Source organism: Empidonax traillii, unplaced genomic scaffold (assembly GCF_003031625.1).
Source record: "Empidonax traillii isolate 1590-97213 ecotype Southwest subspecies unplaced genomic scaffold, ASM303162v1 scaffold1389:size274315, whole genome shotgun sequence".
Taxonomy (NCBI): Eukaryota; Metazoa; Chordata; class Aves; order Passeriformes; family Tyrannidae; genus Empidonax; species Empidonax traillii.
The window spans coordinates 182,723-202,760 of NW_020956582.1; the positions used below are offsets into that span (position 1 = coordinate 182,723).

General features: G+C 49.0%; 1 protein-coding gene across 1 annotated transcript; it reads left to right on the plus strand.

Moving 5' to 3' along the window:
* Positions 1-186: 186 nt before the first annotated feature.
* GCH1 (GTP cyclohydrolase 1) lies at positions 187-18,946 on the plus strand. The gene is made up of 6 exons (XM_027906994.1): positions 187-490; positions 10,812-10,921; positions 13,049-13,104; positions 16,166-16,197; positions 17,155-17,239; positions 17,692-18,946. Exons 1-6 carry the CDS (start codon positions 187-189, stop codon positions 17,816-17,818), a joined length of 714 nt encoding a protein of 237 aa, XP_027762795.1. The 3' UTR covers positions 17,819-18,946.
* Positions 18,947-20,038: the final 1,092 nt, after the last annotated feature.

Below are 20,038 nucleotides of genomic sequence, written 5' to 3' on the forward strand. Positions count from 1 at the left end.
TACCCCCCATCCCCTCCTCCCGTCTCTCCCCACCCCGCGGGTGACGCGGGCGGGACCCGCCCCTGGTGGCGGCGAGGCGGGCGCTATAAAAGCGGGCGGCGGGGCCGGGCCCGCCCGCAGCGGGGGCCGAGCCGGGGGCCTGCGGGGCCCTCACAGCGCCGCTCGGAGCCTCCCCCAGCCCGGCCCATGGACGGGGCGCGGGGCTGCAATGGGTACGCGCGGCAGGAGCGGCCGCCCCCCATCCCCGCCGACAAGCCGCGGGTCCCCCCGGGCGGCGGTGGCGGGGATGGGGATGGGGATGGGTGGCGGGGGGAGCGTCCCCGCAGCGAGGAGGACGACGAGCTGAGCCTGCCCGGGCTGGCGGCCGCCTACACCTCCATCCTGCGGGGGCTGGGAGAGGACCCGCAGCGGCAGGGGCTGCTCAAGACGCCCTGGAGGGCGGCCACGGCCATGCAGTTCTTCACCAAGGGATACCAGGAGACCATCGCGGGTAGGGGAGCGGCTCTCCCGGGACGGGACGGGGATGGAGATGGAGCTTCTTGCCTGATGTGCCAGCAGGGGTGCCCCCTCTCCTGCTTTATTGCCTAACGCGGGCTCCGTCGCTGCCCTTGTCGCTGCACCGCCCGTCTGGTGCCCCTTGTCACTAGGTCAGCAATGCGTGTTAGAAACACCTGTGCCCTGCGGTCTCGCTGTCGCCTCTCTCCCCCGATTTCTCGTTAGTTTTGCGGTGGTTTTTGTTTGTTTGTTTGTTTGTTTGTTTTGTGCTTTTTTCCCCCTATTAAACTTTATGCTGGTAAAGTTCCCGTTCTGCCGTAAACTTCCACGCTCTTGTTTTGGGCGAGCAGTGCAAGCGCTGGTGCTTTTGCTTTCCCTCCTCTGCTGTGAACTTTTCAAGCTCTGGCACGGAAATTTGCGGATGGTGCCTTCCTCCGGCCCCGGCCGAGCGAGGCTGCGTTTCGGATGGGGTAGGATTATTTGTTTCTGTCGGCAGACGTAAGCGGTGTGAACTGTCTCAGGAAAGGTCCGGGTTTGCTGATGCTTTGAGCCGGGTGAGGTTTTTCGGAAGTGGCAGCGAAACTTAAGGAGGCGAGGTCAGGAGAAAGGAGGAGCTCGGGGAGATCCCTGCCCCGTCTCGGGGTCCCGGCAGCACACGAAGGTGTGGAGAGGTACCCCAGGTTCACATCCCTGCCCCGGCTGAGTGTCTGTGCTTGCTGGCTGAGGGCACGAGGAGAGGAATTAGGTGGGAGATGTTCTCCCCATCACGAAAAACTCCACAGATGTCTCTTGGTTACAAAGCAGCGTCAATACTGCTTGGAAATGTAGTTTTTACATCACTTTTTTCAGCCTTTTGGCTGTGGACTGTGTCCAGTGCAAACAATAAAAAAGGGATTGGGAAGCTTGGGAGTTCCCCCTTCCCCTCGTTCCAGTAAGAGGCAGGTTCCTGTCAGTAAGGGATGCAAATATTGTCAGCGAGGATCTCTGAGTGTGAACGAGGAAGGAGCTGGTCCCGTTCTGCTCTCAGAGCACAACACTGGGGTGCTGATCCTGCCCCAGAGCTGCACCGGGGCCTTGGGGCTGAATGCAAAGGCTGAGCTGTGCTGATGGATGGCATCAGGGAGCTCCTGCTGACGCCTGAGCCCTTTTCTAAGCTCACTCACTGTGCTGCCAGTTGAAGGCTTTTGTGTTCAGTTTCTTTTTCACTTCTCCGCTGTTGGCTCTTATGAAATCAGATTCCACGTAACTTCCAGCATCAACTTTCTCATGCCAGTGCTGTGTCCTGGCTTCCCCCAGGAATAGCATTTCTGCCTTGGAAGCTGTTCTGCCTTTCAGAACAAACCAGGATTTGGGGGTCACATCGGGAGATAAGCTCTGGGCTGCAGTGGCTGTCCCTGTTCCTCCCTTCCTTTGGTCCTGCTGCACCGTGTGTTTGAGATGAGGTTTCATGGAATGATCCTTTGTCTAGTGGGAGTAACTTTCCTCATTTTACTGCTGTGAAGCACAGGAGGTCTCTCAGCCATCCTGTCAGTCTCCAACAGAAGGAATTTCTCAGTGATAGTTTGAGCATGAATTTCTGTGCTGAACCTGGATGAGGTTGCTGCCCTTCTTAATCCCTCTCTTACCTTGCTGCCAGTTTTGTGATCACACACTGCCTTTAGTTGTTTAAAAAGCTTTTTTTTTTTTTTTTCTGCTCCAGCGTGGATTCTGTGGGATCTCAGTGGTCTCTCCTAATCTCATATAGGTTTCATTAAGCAGAGTAGTTCTGGATACTCTCCTCCTCTGAATATCCATACCTAGGAGAGAGCTGTGTTATGTCTAAGAGTAGAAAAAAGAAAGAAAAATCACTGCTGGGTGCTCCACTCTTGGACTGCTTTTTTCTTTTTTTTTTTTTTTTTTTTTTTTTTTTTTTAATTTTAGGAAATTATGGGAAGCTGTGATCTTTACATTCCTTCCTCTGTCAGGTGGGGAATCCTTTTACTTTCTAGCTACTCACCTCTTCTTGCAGGATGCTCAGCTTCCAGTTGTCCCACTCTTCCTGGCTGAAAAGAAAGAAGAGCTGTAGCTGAAGGACGAGTCCACAGCAGCCAACAAAGCAACCAGTGGATGAGGAGTTGCTTGGGGGAGGCAGTAGGGAAGTGAATTCTGCTTGGGAGAGTTTTAAATACCTCTTGAAACCCAGAGCCAACAAGTACAAGGAAATAAAGGACAGTTACAAGGGCTGCTGGTTCCATCTCTCCATGAAGGGTTTCTCAGGTGGAAGCTCGGTGGTGGTGGCTCTACAAACACGTGGCCAGAGGCAAAGTGTGTTGCAAGAGGCACCCAGACCTTGGCACGGTGTGGAGGTGCTGCCAGACCGTGCTGCCAGGGAAGAGTGGCACGAAGGAACAAGGGCAGTGGATGTTAGTAGAGCTGCAAGCTTTAAAATCAGCTTTCTGACCTCGTCTGCTTGAGCATCTGCCTTAGGGGGAGGCAGGAGATGGTGCTTTCATTTCCCAGAAAGGAACAACAAAGGAAGATGTAATAGATACACATCCAGATTATAGAATCATTACGATTCTGAAAGCAAAAGATCTCAGAGTCCAACTGTTCCCCCAGCACTAACCATGTCCCCAAGTGCCACATCCACACAGCTTTTAAATCCCTCCAGGGATGATGACTCCTCCATTGCCCTGGGCAGCCCGACCACCCTTTACAGGAAGAAATATTTCCCAATATCCAGTCTAAACCTCCCCTGGTGCAACCTGAGGCAGTTTCCTCGTGCCCTGGCCCTTGTTCCCAGGGAGCAGAGCCCAACCCCTGCCCGGCTCCACTCTTCTGTCAGGGAGTTTTGGAGAGCCAGAAGGTCCCCCCTGAGCCTCCTTTTTCTCCAGGCTGAGCCCCCCCAGCTCCCTCAGCTGCTCCTCATCAGATTGTGCTCCACTGCCCTTTCTGGGAAGTGCAGAGTTGCAAGTGCCCTGCCTGGGATCTGCAGTGCTTGACTTAATCCTCACTTATTATTGCTGTATTATTGTGGAGGGCTGGACTAGGTGGCCTTTAAGGGCCCCTTCCTGCCCAAAGCATTCCATGGTCTCTTTTATTTACTGTGTGTCTGAGAACATAATACATTTTGGGGCATGATTAAATGTGCTGGTCACTTGATCTCCTTTCCTGGGTGTTGTCCCTTTGCTCCCATGACACCTGATTGTATTTGTATTTTTTTGTACTTGCCACAGCTTAGCTTTGTAGTACTGAAGGCTACAGCTGAATTCTGTCCCTTCTCTCCATTCAGATTCCTGTGAGCAGCAGCAGAGGAGCTGATTCTGCTTTCCAGGTCCCACTGAGTGTGTATTTTCCTGGTTGTTTTTGGTAGTGCAGGGTAACAGTGCTCCTGCTTTACTCCTCATTCATCTTTGCTATCTGCATTCTGCAGCTGCTCAGTATTGCGTGTCAGAGCCATTAGTGGAGTTTACTCTGTTAAATATCTCAGTCAGGCTCTTCCTATTCATCCTGGATTGTCGCTTATTAATCCTGACTCTTCTAAAGGCCTCACCCTCTTTCTTTGACAGAACGTGTCCCTGTGTGTTGCTCTCACTTCTGTTGTACCAGTCATCAGGCTTTGAGTGGAGTAGCAGGGATGCCTCTGGTGATTTCAAATAAAATCCACCTTTGGGACCAGATTAAAAGTACTGACAGTTCACTGCAGGCACTTGGGCATCGGTGTAGACTGACAGTGGTTGCAACACAAACCCCTTTAGTGTGTTGGTAAGGATGGCAGGGCAGAAAAGTTACCAAAAAAACCCTTTTCAATTTTATGCAGTGCTTCTGCATGAGCATCCAAGAACATGTTTTTTTTTTTCCCCAGGGTCAGATCTACCAGCTTCTCACTTCTGGGGGGTAAATGATATTTCAAAATAATAATAATTTCAAAATCCTGCCCTTTTGGTTAACAGCAGCACTGTGACAGGCAAGTGCCTTTATCTTTCTTATTGCTGGTTCAGCCCATCACCTGCCACACAAAGACTAAACCTTGAGAGATCTGTCCCTTCTTTTACTAAAGGCTTAAAGTCATGCTCAGAGGTGCTGTCTGTGTATAAATACTACAAAGCACAAGTGTGTGCAAACGGGTGAATAAATGGGAATACCAGATTGCAGGCAGCACTACCTTGGAACGGAAGCTGAAGGCTTCAGAACCGGTCTTGCTGAGCAGAACTAAAATGGTAAATTATAAAACCTGTGTCGATCACAGTGCCAACGACGCTTTGGAAGGTAAATCATGAAGGAGCTGGTTTGGATTGTGTAATCCTGGAGGAAACACAAGGCACGGGGGCTGAACGAGCCGCCTGCATCTGCAGGAGGAAGTTAACTTATTTTCCTCCTCCGTAAACACTCCAAGCAAAACAGCGTGTTCACTAAACAGAGCATTGCTGCTGGTGGGGGGAGCTGATGCCAGAGAAGTCTCCCAGCCCTTGCTCGTGTGGGCATGGCAGCTCTCAAGGACGTTGGCAGGTTCAGCTGCCCTTTCCAGCGTGTTTAACAGGCAAGTGAAAATCAGAAATGCTGGGATGGGATAACTTTTGCTCTCTGAACCTCTGCGGCTTGAAAGGCTGCACGTTTCTTTATCTGCCTGGAAGGCGAGTGGTGACTCTTCCTCGTTAGTTCACGTGCTTTTCCTCCGCTGAAACAATTCACCCTTAATATTCCTTTCTCCCCATCTTGCCCGGGAGGATTTGGTGTGTTTTACAGACAGCGGTGGTGCGAGCTGATGGTTTTTTTTCCAGGGCTGCCCCTTTCGCTGCGGTGAGAGGTGCTTTGAGCATCGCTGTGTCGGAACACACGCAGGCAGTGCCTTGAGCAAACAAGGCTGTTTGATCAGCAGCGCTGCCCTTTGCTGAGGGCTGGTGAGGTGGATCCTTTCCTGGAATCGAGGTACTGCAGGTTCTCAGAACCGCGGAATATGCTGAGCTGGATGAATTCAACCTATTAGCAACCAATTAACAGCTGGAACATCAGCATTGTTGCGGGGCGGCCGCGGCTCGATTCGTGTAAACCGGGGCGTGGGGGGTAAAGGGTTGTTCAGAGCAAGGTTTTTGTGGGTTTCTTGCCTCCTCTGCCCCCCGCACAAGCGAAGCCAACCTTGCTGAAGCACTGACTGAATGCAGCGAAACTTCTGCTGGGAACCAGGACTTTTCCAGGATCATCCGCCCTGCCTGTTAATGCTCAAGTAACACTAAGCTTGTTCGGGGTTTTTGTTGGGAATTTATTAAACGTTGTAACCTCTGGGATCTGAACTGTTACAGCCCTCTGAGGTTTCATGTTGCCCTTCCAAAGTGTTGTTTCACCCTCTCAGATCTTTCCTTCCCTTTTCAGAAAGAAGTGTGGATGAGCCCCCTCTGTGACACGAGACACTGAAGTGGTTATTGGACTCCTGATACATTTTAATGAGCATCCCCATAATGCTGCTCTCCCTCACATTAATAAACATTAATAACCCCCCTGTCAGAGGGCAACTTCTAGAACCTAATCTCAGCTTCATCTGTCTGCAGTAGCTGATGCCTTTATGAATAGACTCGAGTCTCTCCCTGCCACACGGAAAATGTCTTGCAGGAAAATAAACAAATCTGGATAAGCCACGGCCAGAATTAGCTGGATATCAGTCATGCTTTTCCTCTTATCTTTGCTTCCACGAGATGTCCCTTAAATCACACATCTGCTTCACCTCCCTTCTGGTAAGTTGAGGGATTGAGCTTTGCTTCTGAAGCATTTAAATGTTCCTGTCTGGAGTTCAGTGTCTGTTTGTAGTCCTTTGGTGGTGAAATCCGAAATAGTAGGGGCATAAAGTTGTAAATTCTTTTGTGTCTGAGGTTCCTCTTGGTTCCAGTTGGGAAGGTGTGTTGTGGCAAGGAAGCCACACATCATTCATCTAATTTTCTCTGCAGCTTTTGAACTCTATTGCCTATTTAAATAGTCATGTGGCATTTTAGGCTGTGCTTCTTTCTAGAGCTCTTTGAGTCTTCTTGAAGCAAATGACATACCCAGACCACTCCTTTTCTCAGCAACCTGAAATCATTAACTTTCTGCAGCAGTACAAACTCTTTATATTGATGTTTTTGTAGCCTGATCCTTTTCTCTCCATCTGTAATAAATTCCTGGTACCTTTTCTATATTCAAAGGCTACAATAATTTTCTACTTTCTTCTCTGGAATATTTTCCCCTAACTACAGTTACCTGCAGTGTCATCACATGAATAAATAAAAGATAATTAGTTTTGACTCTACATCTTACTGCTTACCCAGCAGCAGCTGAAAGGTTTTTACAGGGATTTCCTTCCAGATTTAATCCCGACCCTGTAGCCCGGTGGTTTCCCTGCCACACATTCAACTGTTATCCTGTGTCTCCTGCCAACAATTCCATCTGTTTTCAGCTGCAGAGGAACTCCTTGAGGGTCCCCGTGGAGAGCAGAGGACAGAGAAGACAGCCTGGGCATGGGGTGTCAGGAGAACCTCGTGCCTTGTTTCTGTGCCAGGATGGATGAGCTCAAGGAGCAGCGTCAGGGAATTTCGGAGCTTCCATCCTGTTGGCACTGAACAATCCACAGTTTGACTCCTCTCTAAAGTGGAGCAGTGAGGCAACTGAACACCACGGGGAAGTGCTTTAACTCCTAGTGAGAGCAACCTGCAGCACTTTGCTCTTCTGACTCCCAGGCACGGTAACGAGGGGAGATCTGAGGTGCTGTGAAGCTGCTGCAGCGCTGCCATCCTTCATCCCCCTCACCTCCAGAGCTGTGTTCTGGGTGGCCTCTGGCTTCTTTGGTTGCCAGAGGTGCTTTTGCTTGCCTGTGTCACATTAAAGCCATGCAAATAGTTTCTATAGCAACAGGTGTCTTTGCTTAGCTCTGACGCAAAATCCTGAAAGGTCTTTCTCATTCTGTCTTCATCCGATTCTGATTTTTTTTTCCTTTTATCAACTCTTTCCTGTGAAGATAAAGGGCAAAAAAATTAATTCTGCTCTGTTTCAGGAGTTAACTTGCAGCACAGGTGACTGTTCAGTTTGAACAACCCACTGAAGTTTCTATACCAGGAAATGAACTTTGGAGATGAAGGCAAAATCAGCTGGAATAATCTAGGGAGCATCCTGGCTGCCCAAAACGTGAAATCAAGCTGGTGAAGCAGGGTGGGATGAAAGAATGGAGAAAGGGGCATGAGTTTGTCACCAGCTTTGCTTCTGGCTTGCTTAATCTGAGGCTGTTTCCCCTTGTGCCCTCTCAGCTCTGTTAAACTTCCCAGAACATGGGCTGCAACATTAAAGGCTGAGCTTGCCAGGGGCCTGTTTGATGATGTTTGATGCAAAAGGAACGACTTAAAAAAAAAAATAATAAAAGGCAGACAAAGTTACCTAAAATGGTATTGTCTCCCTGCACGAGGTGTTTGAGTCTCTGCCAGAGAAGTCTCTCCTGTGTAATGACTGCAAACAACTGCTGCAGCGGCACACAGGTAGAAACAACTGTGACAAGATGATGTGTTCAACTCCTCTTTTGTCAACACAGGGCTTGGATTCCGAAGGGAGAGGGATGGGGATAGGAAGGCTTCAAGCTCTGCCTATTTTCAGGAGAGGCCTGTGAAGTTTGAGCAGGAGAGGCTGGAGCAGGATGGGGTGAGTGAGGCTCTTGACCCTGTGGCCCTTTGCTCGGGTGGCGGCCTCCAGCCTCACGTTTTGTGTTAGCTTTGTCTCCCTGATCAGCTGGCAGCTGTGGAGGGGTTACTGGAGGGGCTAACACCGAGCTGTGCTCTTCCTTGCTGGGCCCTGGAGCAACCAGGAGGAACTGGTTGCTGACGAAATCGGCACAACTCGCTGCGGGCACAGCTGCAGCCGGGCAGGGATCCTGTGTGACCTGGCTGCTGACATCACGTAAATCTGAGGTGCAAAAATGGCAAGAGCGCTCTAAACAAGAAGCAAGGAACGTCTCACAGCTCTGTGGTTACGTTCTTGACGCACTGATCGGTTTTCTTAGACACCCCTAAAACTCCCTTGGCTGTGAGGGGGGCACTGCCCTCGCTGCTGTGACGCTGGGCTGTAGTTTCAGAGGGGATGTGCAAGAAGGCTGGATGGCCTTTGTGCTCCTGCTCGTTTGTTTTAGCTGTTGGAAGGATGCATTTTATTCCCAAGGTTGCCCATGTGGTACTTCTCGGGTCTCCTAAACTTCACTTTGGCTGAGCTGTAGAGCAGGACTAGGAGGTGTCTCCATTAAACACCACAGCTCTGCAGCTTTCCAGGACCAGAGTCAGGCTCTTTGGGGAAAGTTTGTAAGGATCTATTAATATGTATTTTATACATTAATAAACGTGTATGTGCATATACGTGAGACTTCATGGCTGAAGTGCCTTCTGCTGCAGGTTGGGCCTGGTGCTGTGCCACTCATTACCACAACTCTTTGATGAGAATTTGGCCGTTTCTGGTTGTTCTGAACAATCCGCTTTGCGAGCGTGCTGACGTAAATCCATATCTGGCATCAGGCTCTGATATGCTCCTGGCCAGGCCGGTGTGAGCCGAGCTGGTGGTCTAATAACAGCAGCAGTCACTCTGGAGATGCTCCGTGGATCTGTTTGGATTTTGTTTTAATAACGCTGGAGGAGCAGCTTTTGTGAAACCACTGTTTGCCTTCCTGCTGCAGAAATGGCACATCTGCAGAGTGCTGCAGGAGGGAGCAAAGAACCCAGATGCTGCTCTGTCTTCCCCTCTGCTCTGAGCCTGCTCTGTTTTGTATTCTCACTATTCCTGTCTGAATACACACACAACTGCTCCCCATGTAACCAAAATCATCACCGGTGGTGTTTGGTGTAAACTAGACTCTGAAACTGGAGGAACAAAACCATGTGCCTTTGCAGAGCTGCTTCCTGGCCTCTTCCATGCCCTCTACCCCTGCTCCCTGACCGGATCCAAAGCCTTCTGGGGGCTCAGCCTTGCGGGTTGCCAGCCCTTCCCAGGAAAAGAGCGCGCGTCGCAGGCGGCAGGTCCCGCACGCCGTTTCCAGGGTTACCTGTTTGGTGCTGATAGCGAGGCAGGAAATTAAAATGCTCCGCGATGATGATGCCTTATCGACGGCAGATGGTGGCCATTAGGTGTACGTGCGTGTCGGGGGGAGGCATCGAGGCGAGCGGAGCAGACACAGCCATTAGATTCGTGTAGTCGCTGCTGCGGGTGTTCAGCTCCGCTGCCCATGATGTAGGGCAGTCCCTGTGAGCGCCCTGCTTCCCCTTCTGGCCGTGGCTTCCTGGAGGTAACTCCAAGGAGTCAGTGTGGCTTCAGGCTCACTGGTTTGCAGAGTCCTTATCAGCCCATCTGTGCAGCTCGTTTTCTTCGTGCAGTTTTCTCCCTCCTCTCCCTCTCTCGTGCAGCTTTTCCCTCTTGTGCTTCGAAAGACTTGGTCTCTTAACTTGACACCCTTCTGCTTTTAACCTCTCTGAGCACGGTCGAGGTACCTGCAGGCTTTTTGGAGACTATGGTGACGGGCTGTAACCTCTGTCAGGGTTGCTTGGGGACTGCTAAATGTGGAAAATCAACTGAGGGTCTGTTCCGCTGAGCTCCGAGACTATCAAAGTGTCACATTATATGTTCCTTTTCTTGCTGAGATGTCTCTTCTTACTTCTGTATTTTTGGGTTTCTCCACCTCAGTTTTCTGTTCGCTCTGAGGTGCAGAATTGGGCTGGATTGTGCGTGTGCCTGCCTGCTTTGAGCTCAGGACAGCAAATGCCTCCCCAGCTTGTGGGTGCAGATCTGTGTCTGACCTGTGTGTGCCCAAACAGCTGCTGCCTGGTGTGCTTCAGGATGAAATAAGAGTGTTTTATTTGCATGCAAAGCCTCCTTGAAGACAGTGACGCTGAGGTTGAAGTGTTTGAAGCAACCACAGTGATGGCTCAGCTTTTCTCCCACCTCAGGCTCAGCTTTGCTGGCTGGCACACAACTGGAACCCCACTTTGGGATGTGCTCTCGTCCTCAGCACCGGCTTCATCAGCTCTGGTCTTAATTGTTCTTAAACTGTCAGTAATTCTGCAAAGACCAGACTTGTTTTAGCCTGAGCTCAAGTTATTATTTAAATGAAACCCACCGTGTTGACTTGTGGTGCAGCGTGCAGGGAGTCTGATGTGTGTGATCATGTGCAAACCAGCGCGTGCTTGTGACGTGACTCCTTATTTGCCTCCCATATCTGAGCCCTAAAAATCTGTAGCCCTGAGAGAGAGAGAGCCCTCCCTTGCCACAAGCTTTCTCAGGAACCCACCTTGCTTGTACACCTATTTTTTAATTTTTTTTTTTTTTAAAACGCCAATGTTTGATTTCAGATGTCCTGAATGACGCCATCTTTGACGAAGACCACGACGAGATGGTCATTGTGAAGGACATAGACATGTTCTCCTTGTGTGAGCATCACCTCGTTCCATTTGTTGGAAAGGTAAACTCTTCCTCACAAAACAAACGTGGCAATGCACAGCAAAAGACCTAAAGTGCACATGAAAGACTTGGTAGGTGTAACTACAAAGCTTTTAAGGCCCTAAGTCTTTACTGCTTAAGGCCACGGTTCTGGAAGTTAATCTTCAGAATACAAATAAGGAAGACCCTCCCCCTCCCCTTAACGTGAGTTTTTATTTGAATTTAAGCTCCTGAAATGTAACTCTCCAACCTTTCCTGCTCTAAGTAATCTAATGGTTTCTGACATTTCATATCAAAGCTCTTCTCCGTGAAGCAGCAGCGAGCCTTGGGGGCAGACATCTTGATATTAAAGCAGCTCCCCCTGCACACTGGCTCTGCCACGGATTTAGCTCCTGGCTCAGAGCTATCTCAGTGCACACTCATCCCTGAAACCCTCTGTGAGTGGAACAAACTCATTGGCAGCCCTGTCTTAATTACATGAGCCGAGCTGGGGGGAGAGGGCGGCCAAAGCTGACTGGCAGGAGGCCGCTTAATTTGGGACTCCCGTGGAAGGGGTTGGTGTTCCAGAGGGTGTCGGAATTGGGGTGCTGGCAACTTTGGAAGAGGAAAATGAAGGGGGTCTCCAGTTTAACCTCTGTAAATGTGAGGAAGAGTTCTGGGTGGGCAGTCCCTGCTGCACATCTGAGCCTCTTCATCCCTTGTCGTCATGGGAGGGTTGAGCTGGGTCTGATCCCTCTGTTGCCATTGAGTTCTCACAGGCCCAGGAACACCAAGCGCTTGTGTTGTCTATAAAACTCAGAAGTTCCAAGCAAACTGTCTTCCAAAAATTGGATACCCAAACAGAAACCAGCCATTTTAGTGGAGTTAGCTCAGTTTAATGTGCTTTCTCTTGTTAATGTCAGTATTTTACAATGGAAAACGAGGTAACTTCTTTTTCAGTGCAAGCTTTCTGTTGTGCCTGTTCATTCTTGGTTGCACCTACTGTGTATATTCTCTGTTACTCCCGTGGCAATGTGTGCATTTTTTTTTTACACCCAGCTGTTTAGCCTGTGAGGTTTGCAGAAATCTCCTCCCAGACACCAAGGGAAATTAAGAAATTTGGGGGGGGGGGGGGGGAAAGAAAAAAAAAAAAAAAGAGGGGAACAGAGTCCAATGCTTACTTCTAAGTCATGTCTCTAGCTTTATCTGAAATGTTTCATGTCTTTTCAGGTGTCAGTGGGTTGATTTACCCCGACAGAAGTGATAGGAATGAGCAAGTTAGCCAGGTAATCAGGTGCAGTGTGGTACAGGTACAGGGTTCTGAGGTGCAGCCTCCAGGCACAGTGCTAGGACAGGACCCCTCGCTGACACTCCCCTGCTGTATCTTGGCTGAGCTGTCAAGTCTCTGGTGCAGTGGCACAAATGCTGGTTGATAACCTAACTGCACACCCCCTGGAGTTCAGTAGCCTGTGTGGCTTCCCAAAAACAAGGAGCTTAATCCTTTCCCCCACCCTCATATCTGAGCATTTTTCTGCTGAACTTATTCCGACGTAGTGCAACTATCTGTTGCAGTAGGAATGTCCAGCCAATCCATATTTGAGCAGGATGGAAGCTGAGTTAATCACCAGTGATCTGTGGTATTGCTAAAACAGAAAAAAAAAAAAAAAAGAACCAGTAAGTGCAGCCTGACTTTGGTGGCAAAATACACCTTACCAGCAGAACTCTCACTGGAAGTAAAGCACAGCCCCTCTCCCTTCCTCTCCCTGAATCCATTTTGGGTCTTGAAAGAAAAGCATGTTGGTTTTGGATGGATGGTGCTGTGCTGAGCAATAGGTTGCCTTTTGCCCCCCCCCCAAAACGTAGCAGCGCTCTGTGGCATTCCTGAGACTTGGAACATGAGCCTTGACTCTTGAAGAGCTGTGATTTTTCTCCTCCCCCCCCCTCGGAAAACTCACCTGTTCTTCACCAGGACCTCACCAGGCATTCAGTCTCTGTTAACCCCACAGTTCTCCAGGCTTGCATGGTGGCACATTCCTCCCACATGCCCAAGACTCCTGGACTGCTCCAGGGGTAGTTCTGGGGCAGATGCACATCTCGTTGCCTGTGCATGAGTTTCATATCCTTTGGAGTTTGGTTTTGCTGCTGTTAATGGTTGTTCTCCTCTGTCCAGGTACACATTGGGTATCTCCCTAACAAACAAGTGCTTGGCCTCAGCAAACTTGCCAGGTAAGTGTTCCTGTAATGAAAGTGATGCTAATTTGTAAAAAGGATTCCAGGCTGTGCTAAGCATGCTAATCTCCTTAATCTGGTCTCCCCTGCAAAGCTCAGCCCACTCTTGTGTCCTGGATTTGGATTTAGACCAACCCTCAGCGTTGTTTTCTCGTGGAGAGGACAGACAAGTCCTGGAGCTGTGTGTTAGTTCACACCAGTGACTGTGCCAGGACAAAGCACTGGTGCCTGCAGGGAGCACCGAGGCAAAGGACAAGAGAATCTGGCCCTGTTCTAAGGCAGGCCACAAAAACCAAGGGAGGATCTCCAGCTATTTACTGCTTGTGTGAATATTGACAGATAAGAACGAAAATCCACAAGTTCCAAACTGCAAATGAACACACTTCATGGACATAAAGCAAATCTAAAGCTCTCATCTCTTAGCTGACCCTCTGGATAAATTTGGCATTTCTTTCTTTCACTCCAGACCTGCTGAGCGCAGTGGGGTGGATTTTTATAGATAAGGCTGAGCCTAAGAAACAAAACAACTCTGATACACTTGAGAAATCCATTTGTTATGTAAAATAGCTTTTTTTTTTTTTTTTTCTCCTCAGCAGTGCCCTTGGATTAGTTGTTGCACTGAATCTTGTTATAAAGTGGCACCTTTTTCTAGTTCTGAAGAGAAGAGGACGGTGGATCCCTCCAATAAGCAGATTATTGGGGACCAGAGTGGAAGGGTCTCTGGGGAAACAAGTCTAAAAACTTGGCTGTAGTTCAGAAAGACCACGTAGGTTTTGCTCATGCTTTCCCTGATAGGTCTGTTAATCCTGCTGTAGCTCCAACAACACTAATGAGAATTAGCCCTGTAAATCTGCGCTGCCCGCTGGGTTCTCTTAGCGGGTAAGAAATGTGGAAGAAATGACAGTAAAATGCTCTGAGGTGAGCCAGCCCCGCTCTGTGCTCTGCTTGCACAGCAGTGAGTTGGGTTTGGGAGTGGAAGGGCCCTTGGAGGTCACAGCTTCGCCCTCATGACCTCACATTGCAGGGAGGCATCTTCGTATCTTGGGCAACGCTTTTATAGGAGTGGACTTCGACTGAAAGGCTGAAATAGGTTGTCCAACATGTCCATCTTTTTTGTTCTGTGGCTGTACAGAACTGCTGGAGCTGTGGGCTGAGGCTCTGAGCTGTCAGCACTGCAGCTGGTGGGCAGAAAGTTTTGCCTTCTGTAGCCCCTCTCCCTTGGGGATGTGTCTGCCTGGCGGTTCGTCGCTGGTGTCGTGTGTGTTGGCAGCACCTTCAAGTGGTGCAGGGTGAGGTGGTTGTGGTTTTTTTTGGTTTTTTTTTTTTTTTGAGTTGGATTGCTCTAGGAATCATCCTTCCTGAAGGAGACTGTCCTTAGCACGTGGTTTCATTTCTGCAGGGCTGGAACGCAGGATTAAGGATCGCATTCCAAACGTGCATCTGTTGGTTTGGGCTTGCTCTGGTCTCCACTTACCCCTCGACTGCAGATGCAAAAAGGAGCCCAAAACAGCTTCTAGTGATCATTTTCTTTTCCAATTCAAGTGGCAACATGGTGCTAGAAGTGTGCAATTTTGCTGCTATTTGTTCTCCGTGTCGAAACCTGCATTAATACGTGCAAACCTGCATTAATGTGTGCAAACCTGCATAAATATGTTCAAACCTGCATTAATGTGTGCAAACCTGCATTTCTGCTTAAAAAGGTCAAATCCTGCCTCGTTTTCAAGGTGGGGTAGAACTCTCAAATGCTGCAGGAATGAAAAGATCAGTTTCTCGTGTAACAAAAGTGTTCTCAGTCCTTGCTCTCCAGAGCTTACCACAAAGAGGTTGGTGGGCCAAATCATGCCTCCCTTTCGTGCCCTAAATAATGCAACCAGTATTTAAGCAAAGATTTGTGAGGCTGTTGGTGCTCTAGGCCTAATCTTTCCTAATAGGATTAGTCTAATGTGGTGAGTTTCTCGAGTTGTGGATGACCTGCATTCAGTAAACAAACATCTTTCTCTGGATTTTGGGCTCAGGCTTGAAAATGCTCTTGCAAACGCCTGTTTTTACAAAAACATGCTGTTAGGACTTCTGTGCAACAACACCAGTGTAAGAATATCTGACCATCAGCAATATATATCCATATATTTCATCTAAATATCTTGCTGCTTTGTTTAGAATTGCTATAACACAACCACTTCATTGCTGGAGGGGAGTTTCTGCATTTAATTCTCTCTCCAGAGCAGCAGGAGAGTCTCATTGTCAGAGCTGTTTCTTGTAAGCAGTGCCTCGGGCTGGCAGCCAGTGTCTGGTTTGTGTCTGCTCTGACCAGACAGGGTGTCAAAGCTTGCTATAGCAACTCCTTTGGGTGGCCACTCCACGTGTAATTAAGCATTTGAGGTTGGCATGAACAACCCACGGAGTTACAAGAGCGGTTACCTGAATTTTCTTCACCGTTGTGGGTTCCAGTGGAACATCAGGAAGCGATGGTGGCGTCCCTTGCGTTGCCCACCAAATGGCTCAATCTGAAGTCGTGTTGGAGGGGAGCATCAAGGTGATCCCAGCACTGAAATGTGAAGGATGGGGTGAAATATGGGTGGAGAGCGTCTGTTTTGAATGAAACCGATCCTGCCTCATTGTTCTTAGTTATACTTGTGGTTGGGTGCAAGAATCCAAACCGTTTCTTGCCTAATTTCAGCAGCCTCCTGGGAATCCCAATATCTGAGCTGTGCTTCAGGCAGCATTTGGTTTAGACTGAAGCACAAGGAGGTGTTCTGACCCCAGTTTGAGCAGGGAGTCTTTGGGCATGGATTTCCTTGTGACTCTGCAAGGCAGGGGGGTGGTGGTACAAGGAATTCCAAAGCATCAGCCAGCACACGGAGCTCAAAGGAGAAGCAGCAAGTTTGCCCCCAAAATATAGTCCCTGGGGCTGCAGGTTGAGGGGAACCTGTCTCTAAACACAGGGATGTGCCAAGGGAAGTCCTTGAGGAATGGATTTCCAGGAAGGACACGGAGCAGTGCGCTGACAGCGTCAATTGTGGGGATAACTGTAACATTGTGCTTTCCCTTTCTCCTGCAGGATCGTGGAAATATACAGTAGAAGATTACAAGGTAAATGTGAAATTTTGGGTCTGTGGTGTGCACTCCTCTCCCAGCCAGTGCAGGGGACAGGGAACTGTAGGTGGGCTGCGTGGAGTCCAATTATCTCTGTGGAGAACAATACAAATTTCTCACTTGTCATCATATTTACCCCCTGCATTTGTAGTGAGGGGTAACATCTGCGGCAGTAGATGGAGGCAGCAACTGATTCCAAGGAAATTCCAAGGTAGAGCTGCCAGGAATAACTAAACCAGTTGGATGCTGCTGGGGATGAATTCTCCTACCGAGATTTGGAGAGATTCCTTGGAGAATTCTTGTCCAGGGCAAGGAAGCAAGAGCTTCCATGCTCCTGCTTGCTGCTCTGGAGACGGGGAGGAAGCTGCAGGATCCAAAGCCTTGGGTTGGGCTCAGCCTGCTCCCATTGTCCTGAGGTTAAATTTGGCCTGTTCTTGGCTATAGAAGACTTAGTGGCCATCAGGCTGGTGAATAGACGGTTCTAGAGCTTCAGGAAGTACAGGTTTGCAGGACAAAAGACTCTTGGCTCGCTCTTTTTTTTTTTTTTTTTTTTTTATCTCCATTTCCTTTCCTTAAAAAGAAGAATTGTGTGCATGGAACAAATCGTGTAGCAGTGAAGCTGGGAACCAAACACGTGAAAACTGAGAGAAAACAGAGAGCCAAGAAAATCTAAGTGCATAGTAGGAAATGGGAGGGCTGCTATGACAAGTCGTGGTTGTGGAATGCAAAGTGACCTCCCCAATATAAACAAGCAAATAGAAGGATCTGTTTCAGGATGCAAAACATAAAATAGGACGGACGGGGCTTGGAGCAGCCTGGCCTGGTGGGAGGTGTCCCTGCCCCTGGCGTGGGGGGGTTGGAACGAGATGGACTTTGAGGTCCCTTCCAACCCAAATTATTCTGGGATTTTTATGATTCTGAGCTCCCTGTTGTGTTTTTGGTTTTGTTTTTCAGTCCAGGAACGCCTTACCAAGCAAATTGCAATCGCCATCACAGAAGCCTTACAGCCCGCGGGGGTCGGCGTGGTCGTGGAAGCCACGTGAGTGACTCCGAGCTGCTCCGTGGTTTGTGTGTGGGCTGTGTGTGATCCCAGCTGGGTGGGATCCCTGGTTTGGGAGCCATCTGAGGTGGGATCCTGTGCAGGGATGTGGCAGCTGGCAGTGTGGAGCTGTGGTGGTTGCACTGGGTCTGTGCTCTGCCTCGGTGCGCCTTCTACGCCCTCAAGCAAGGCAGAGTTTGGGACTGGAAGCAGCAGGAGTGTCCCTGTGATCAGAATGTACCTCGGGAATGTGGGATTTTCCTGGGATCAGAGGCTGGGAATGGCTCTTTTCCATAGCTGAGGTCCTACAGGCAGATGTCCATTCTGGATGTGGAGGTTTTGTTACCTCCCCGGGGCTGAGCGTGACCGCGTAAGAAAACATCTCCCTCCGTGGGATTACTCCTTTCCCGTGAGCATTCCTGATGTCCTGACTGCCCTCTCGTTTCTCCTAGGCACATGTGCATGGTAATGCGTGGGGTGCAGAAAATGAACAGTAAAACAGTAACCAGCACAATGCTGGGGGTATTCCGGGAAGATCCAAAGACCCGCGAAGAATTCTTGACGCTCATCAGGAGCTGAAACTGTGCCACTCTCTGAACGCACCCTGGATTGCTCTGTCCCGTGTCACTGTCTGTTCTTGTTCCCACGTCCCGACCTCCCAAACTAAACCGTTGTGAATTGTTGTCATAGTCTTTGTGCGGTGAAAGACTCCCCGGTGGCAAACGGGAAAGGTGGCGAGGAAGGGCAATCCTCCTGGATTTCCAGTGGTGCCACGGAATTACGAGCCACAAACAAGGGGTTTGGAAACGCATTTCCATCCGTAGTGCAGAATGTCCCACTGCCAGGAGAGAGGTGGGGCTTGGTGGTGAAATGGATATTTATGAAATAGTTGTGTTTGTTGGAATAAATGTGGAGCAGCACGGGAAACAGCTGGAAGGCTCTGGATCCTTGTGGGATCAGGATTGTCCTGAATTATCTCTGAGTATGTTTTATTGCAAGCCCTGCAGGGGCTGTTTCAGTACCTGGGTATGTGTGTTATACCTCTGAGATGTTACCTCTGGTGTGTTTTATATTCTTGATAGTATTAACCTTCCTTTTTTTGTGTGTATTTTTTTTTGTCTGTTTGTTTGAGAAATTTAAACCCCATTTTTCCTGTCCTCTGAACACGCAGGGAATTAACTTCTGAATTATTTGGGGCACAGTCTTGTATCAGTACAAGGGGGTTCATGCACCTTTTCCTCTGTGCCTCACAACGTCTGACCACTTAAACTGTCAGCTTCCTACTGTTTTTAAGGAAACTTAAACAGAGGAGAGGAAAAAAAAAAAAACAAACAAACCCTACAGAGTCTGTTTGCAAAGTGCTAAGGTATCCAAAGAGGTTTTTAATGATACTCTTATCTTGAGCTTTCCTTCTTGGATTTCTGTGGGTTAGGTGAGAAGCCAAAACTGATCTAGTTAACCTGAAAAGGAAGATTTTGAGCATTTCAAGACTTGCATCTCATAAATATGGGACCAAAAGGTGAGCACAAAATCCCGTGCACAGCAGCCGCTACCTCCCCTGCCTGCTGCCAGGTCGGGTCATCCCAGGGCAGAGGAACCTGGAATAACTCATTTCGTAAGAGCAGCTGAGAGAGAAGCATTCCCAGGGCCATCAGAATCCACCAAACCGCGTTTTCTCCGCGGATGGGGCAACCTCTGTGATGTGGTCCAAGAAAAAAGAAAAAAAAAAAGTTTTCAGTCAGCTGGACTGGGCTGAACTTCTGCTTTGTCGCCGCTTTAATGGGCGTTTTGTGACTCTTTAAATTGGGAAAAGATGAGCAGCAAATGAGAACCACCCTTCTCACCCCGAGCAAAGGGAGGCAAAGCTTGCAAAACAAATGCCCACAGGTTCCCAGAACTCTGCTTGGCTGAATATTGATCCAAGATGTCCTGTACCCAAACCCAAAAAAGGCGGTCCCCCGCTCTGGCAAACTCCCATCTTACCAACATTCCTCCTCTCCCTTGCTCCAACCCCAAATGTTGGAAACAAAATGAAAATCATGCCTGGTCAGCTGGGCCCTAAAGAACTTTTTCGAGGAGAACAAGTTCAAGTGTTTAATTACAGTAATTTTTTACCTTGACGACCTTCACTGGTCACGTGGAGGAAAAAATCTTTTGTAACATCCTCTGTCCTGGATTCTGGAGGATTAGGTGCTGTAACAGTGTTTGTCTGCTGGTATAAACAAGCTCTGCTGCACTTTGACAGAACACACCCACTCTGTGGCATTTGTTTTCCCGAAATTGCCACTTTTCGGTTCACTATTGTTCCAACTATCCAGCTGAAAAGCCTTAAATCCTTCTTGCCTGAGGTTCAGAGTAAAACTCTCTTTTTAGCTCAACTGGAAAGAGACTTCGAGGACCAAAGGGGCACACACCAGTACATTTGTTTCTCTTTCCCTGCCTTGGTTTGGAAACTAAGTCTCTGTAAAACCCTCTTGCTCCTGAGGTACCGAAAAAGTTGCGTTTTAACCACTTATCTCCATTCGGGATAAAGTTCACGTTGCACCACTGCTGTTTTTTGTTTCCATGTGACCCCATAGCCCTTAAAAACTTTACCTCTCTCTGCTCGTGGCCTTGGATTTTGTTCCCATTTTTGCTGTTGTAAGACTGGGTATTTTTGGGGACGTTGGTGCCGTTCAAATACAGGAGCTTTAACCACCCCCCCCCCCCGGTGTGTAAATATGTATAGGACACACAGACCAGTTGTCCTGCACCCCAGTCCATTGTCTCTGAACCATTAAAGCACAGTGTTTATCCTTT

Coding starts and splice junctions, on each gene's coding strand:
- GCH1 (XM_027906994.1), top strand. CDS start 187: ATGGACGGGGCGCGGGGCTGCAATGGGTACGCGCGGCAGGAGCGGCCG. Junction 13,105..16,165: donor GGCCTCAGCAAACTTGCCAG/GTAAGTGTTCCT, acceptor TTTCTCCTGCAG/GATCGTGGAAATATACAGTA. Junction 16,198..17,154: donor ATACAGTAGAAGATTACAAG/GTAAATGTGAAA, acceptor TTTGTTTTTCAG/TCCAGGAACGCCTTACCAAG.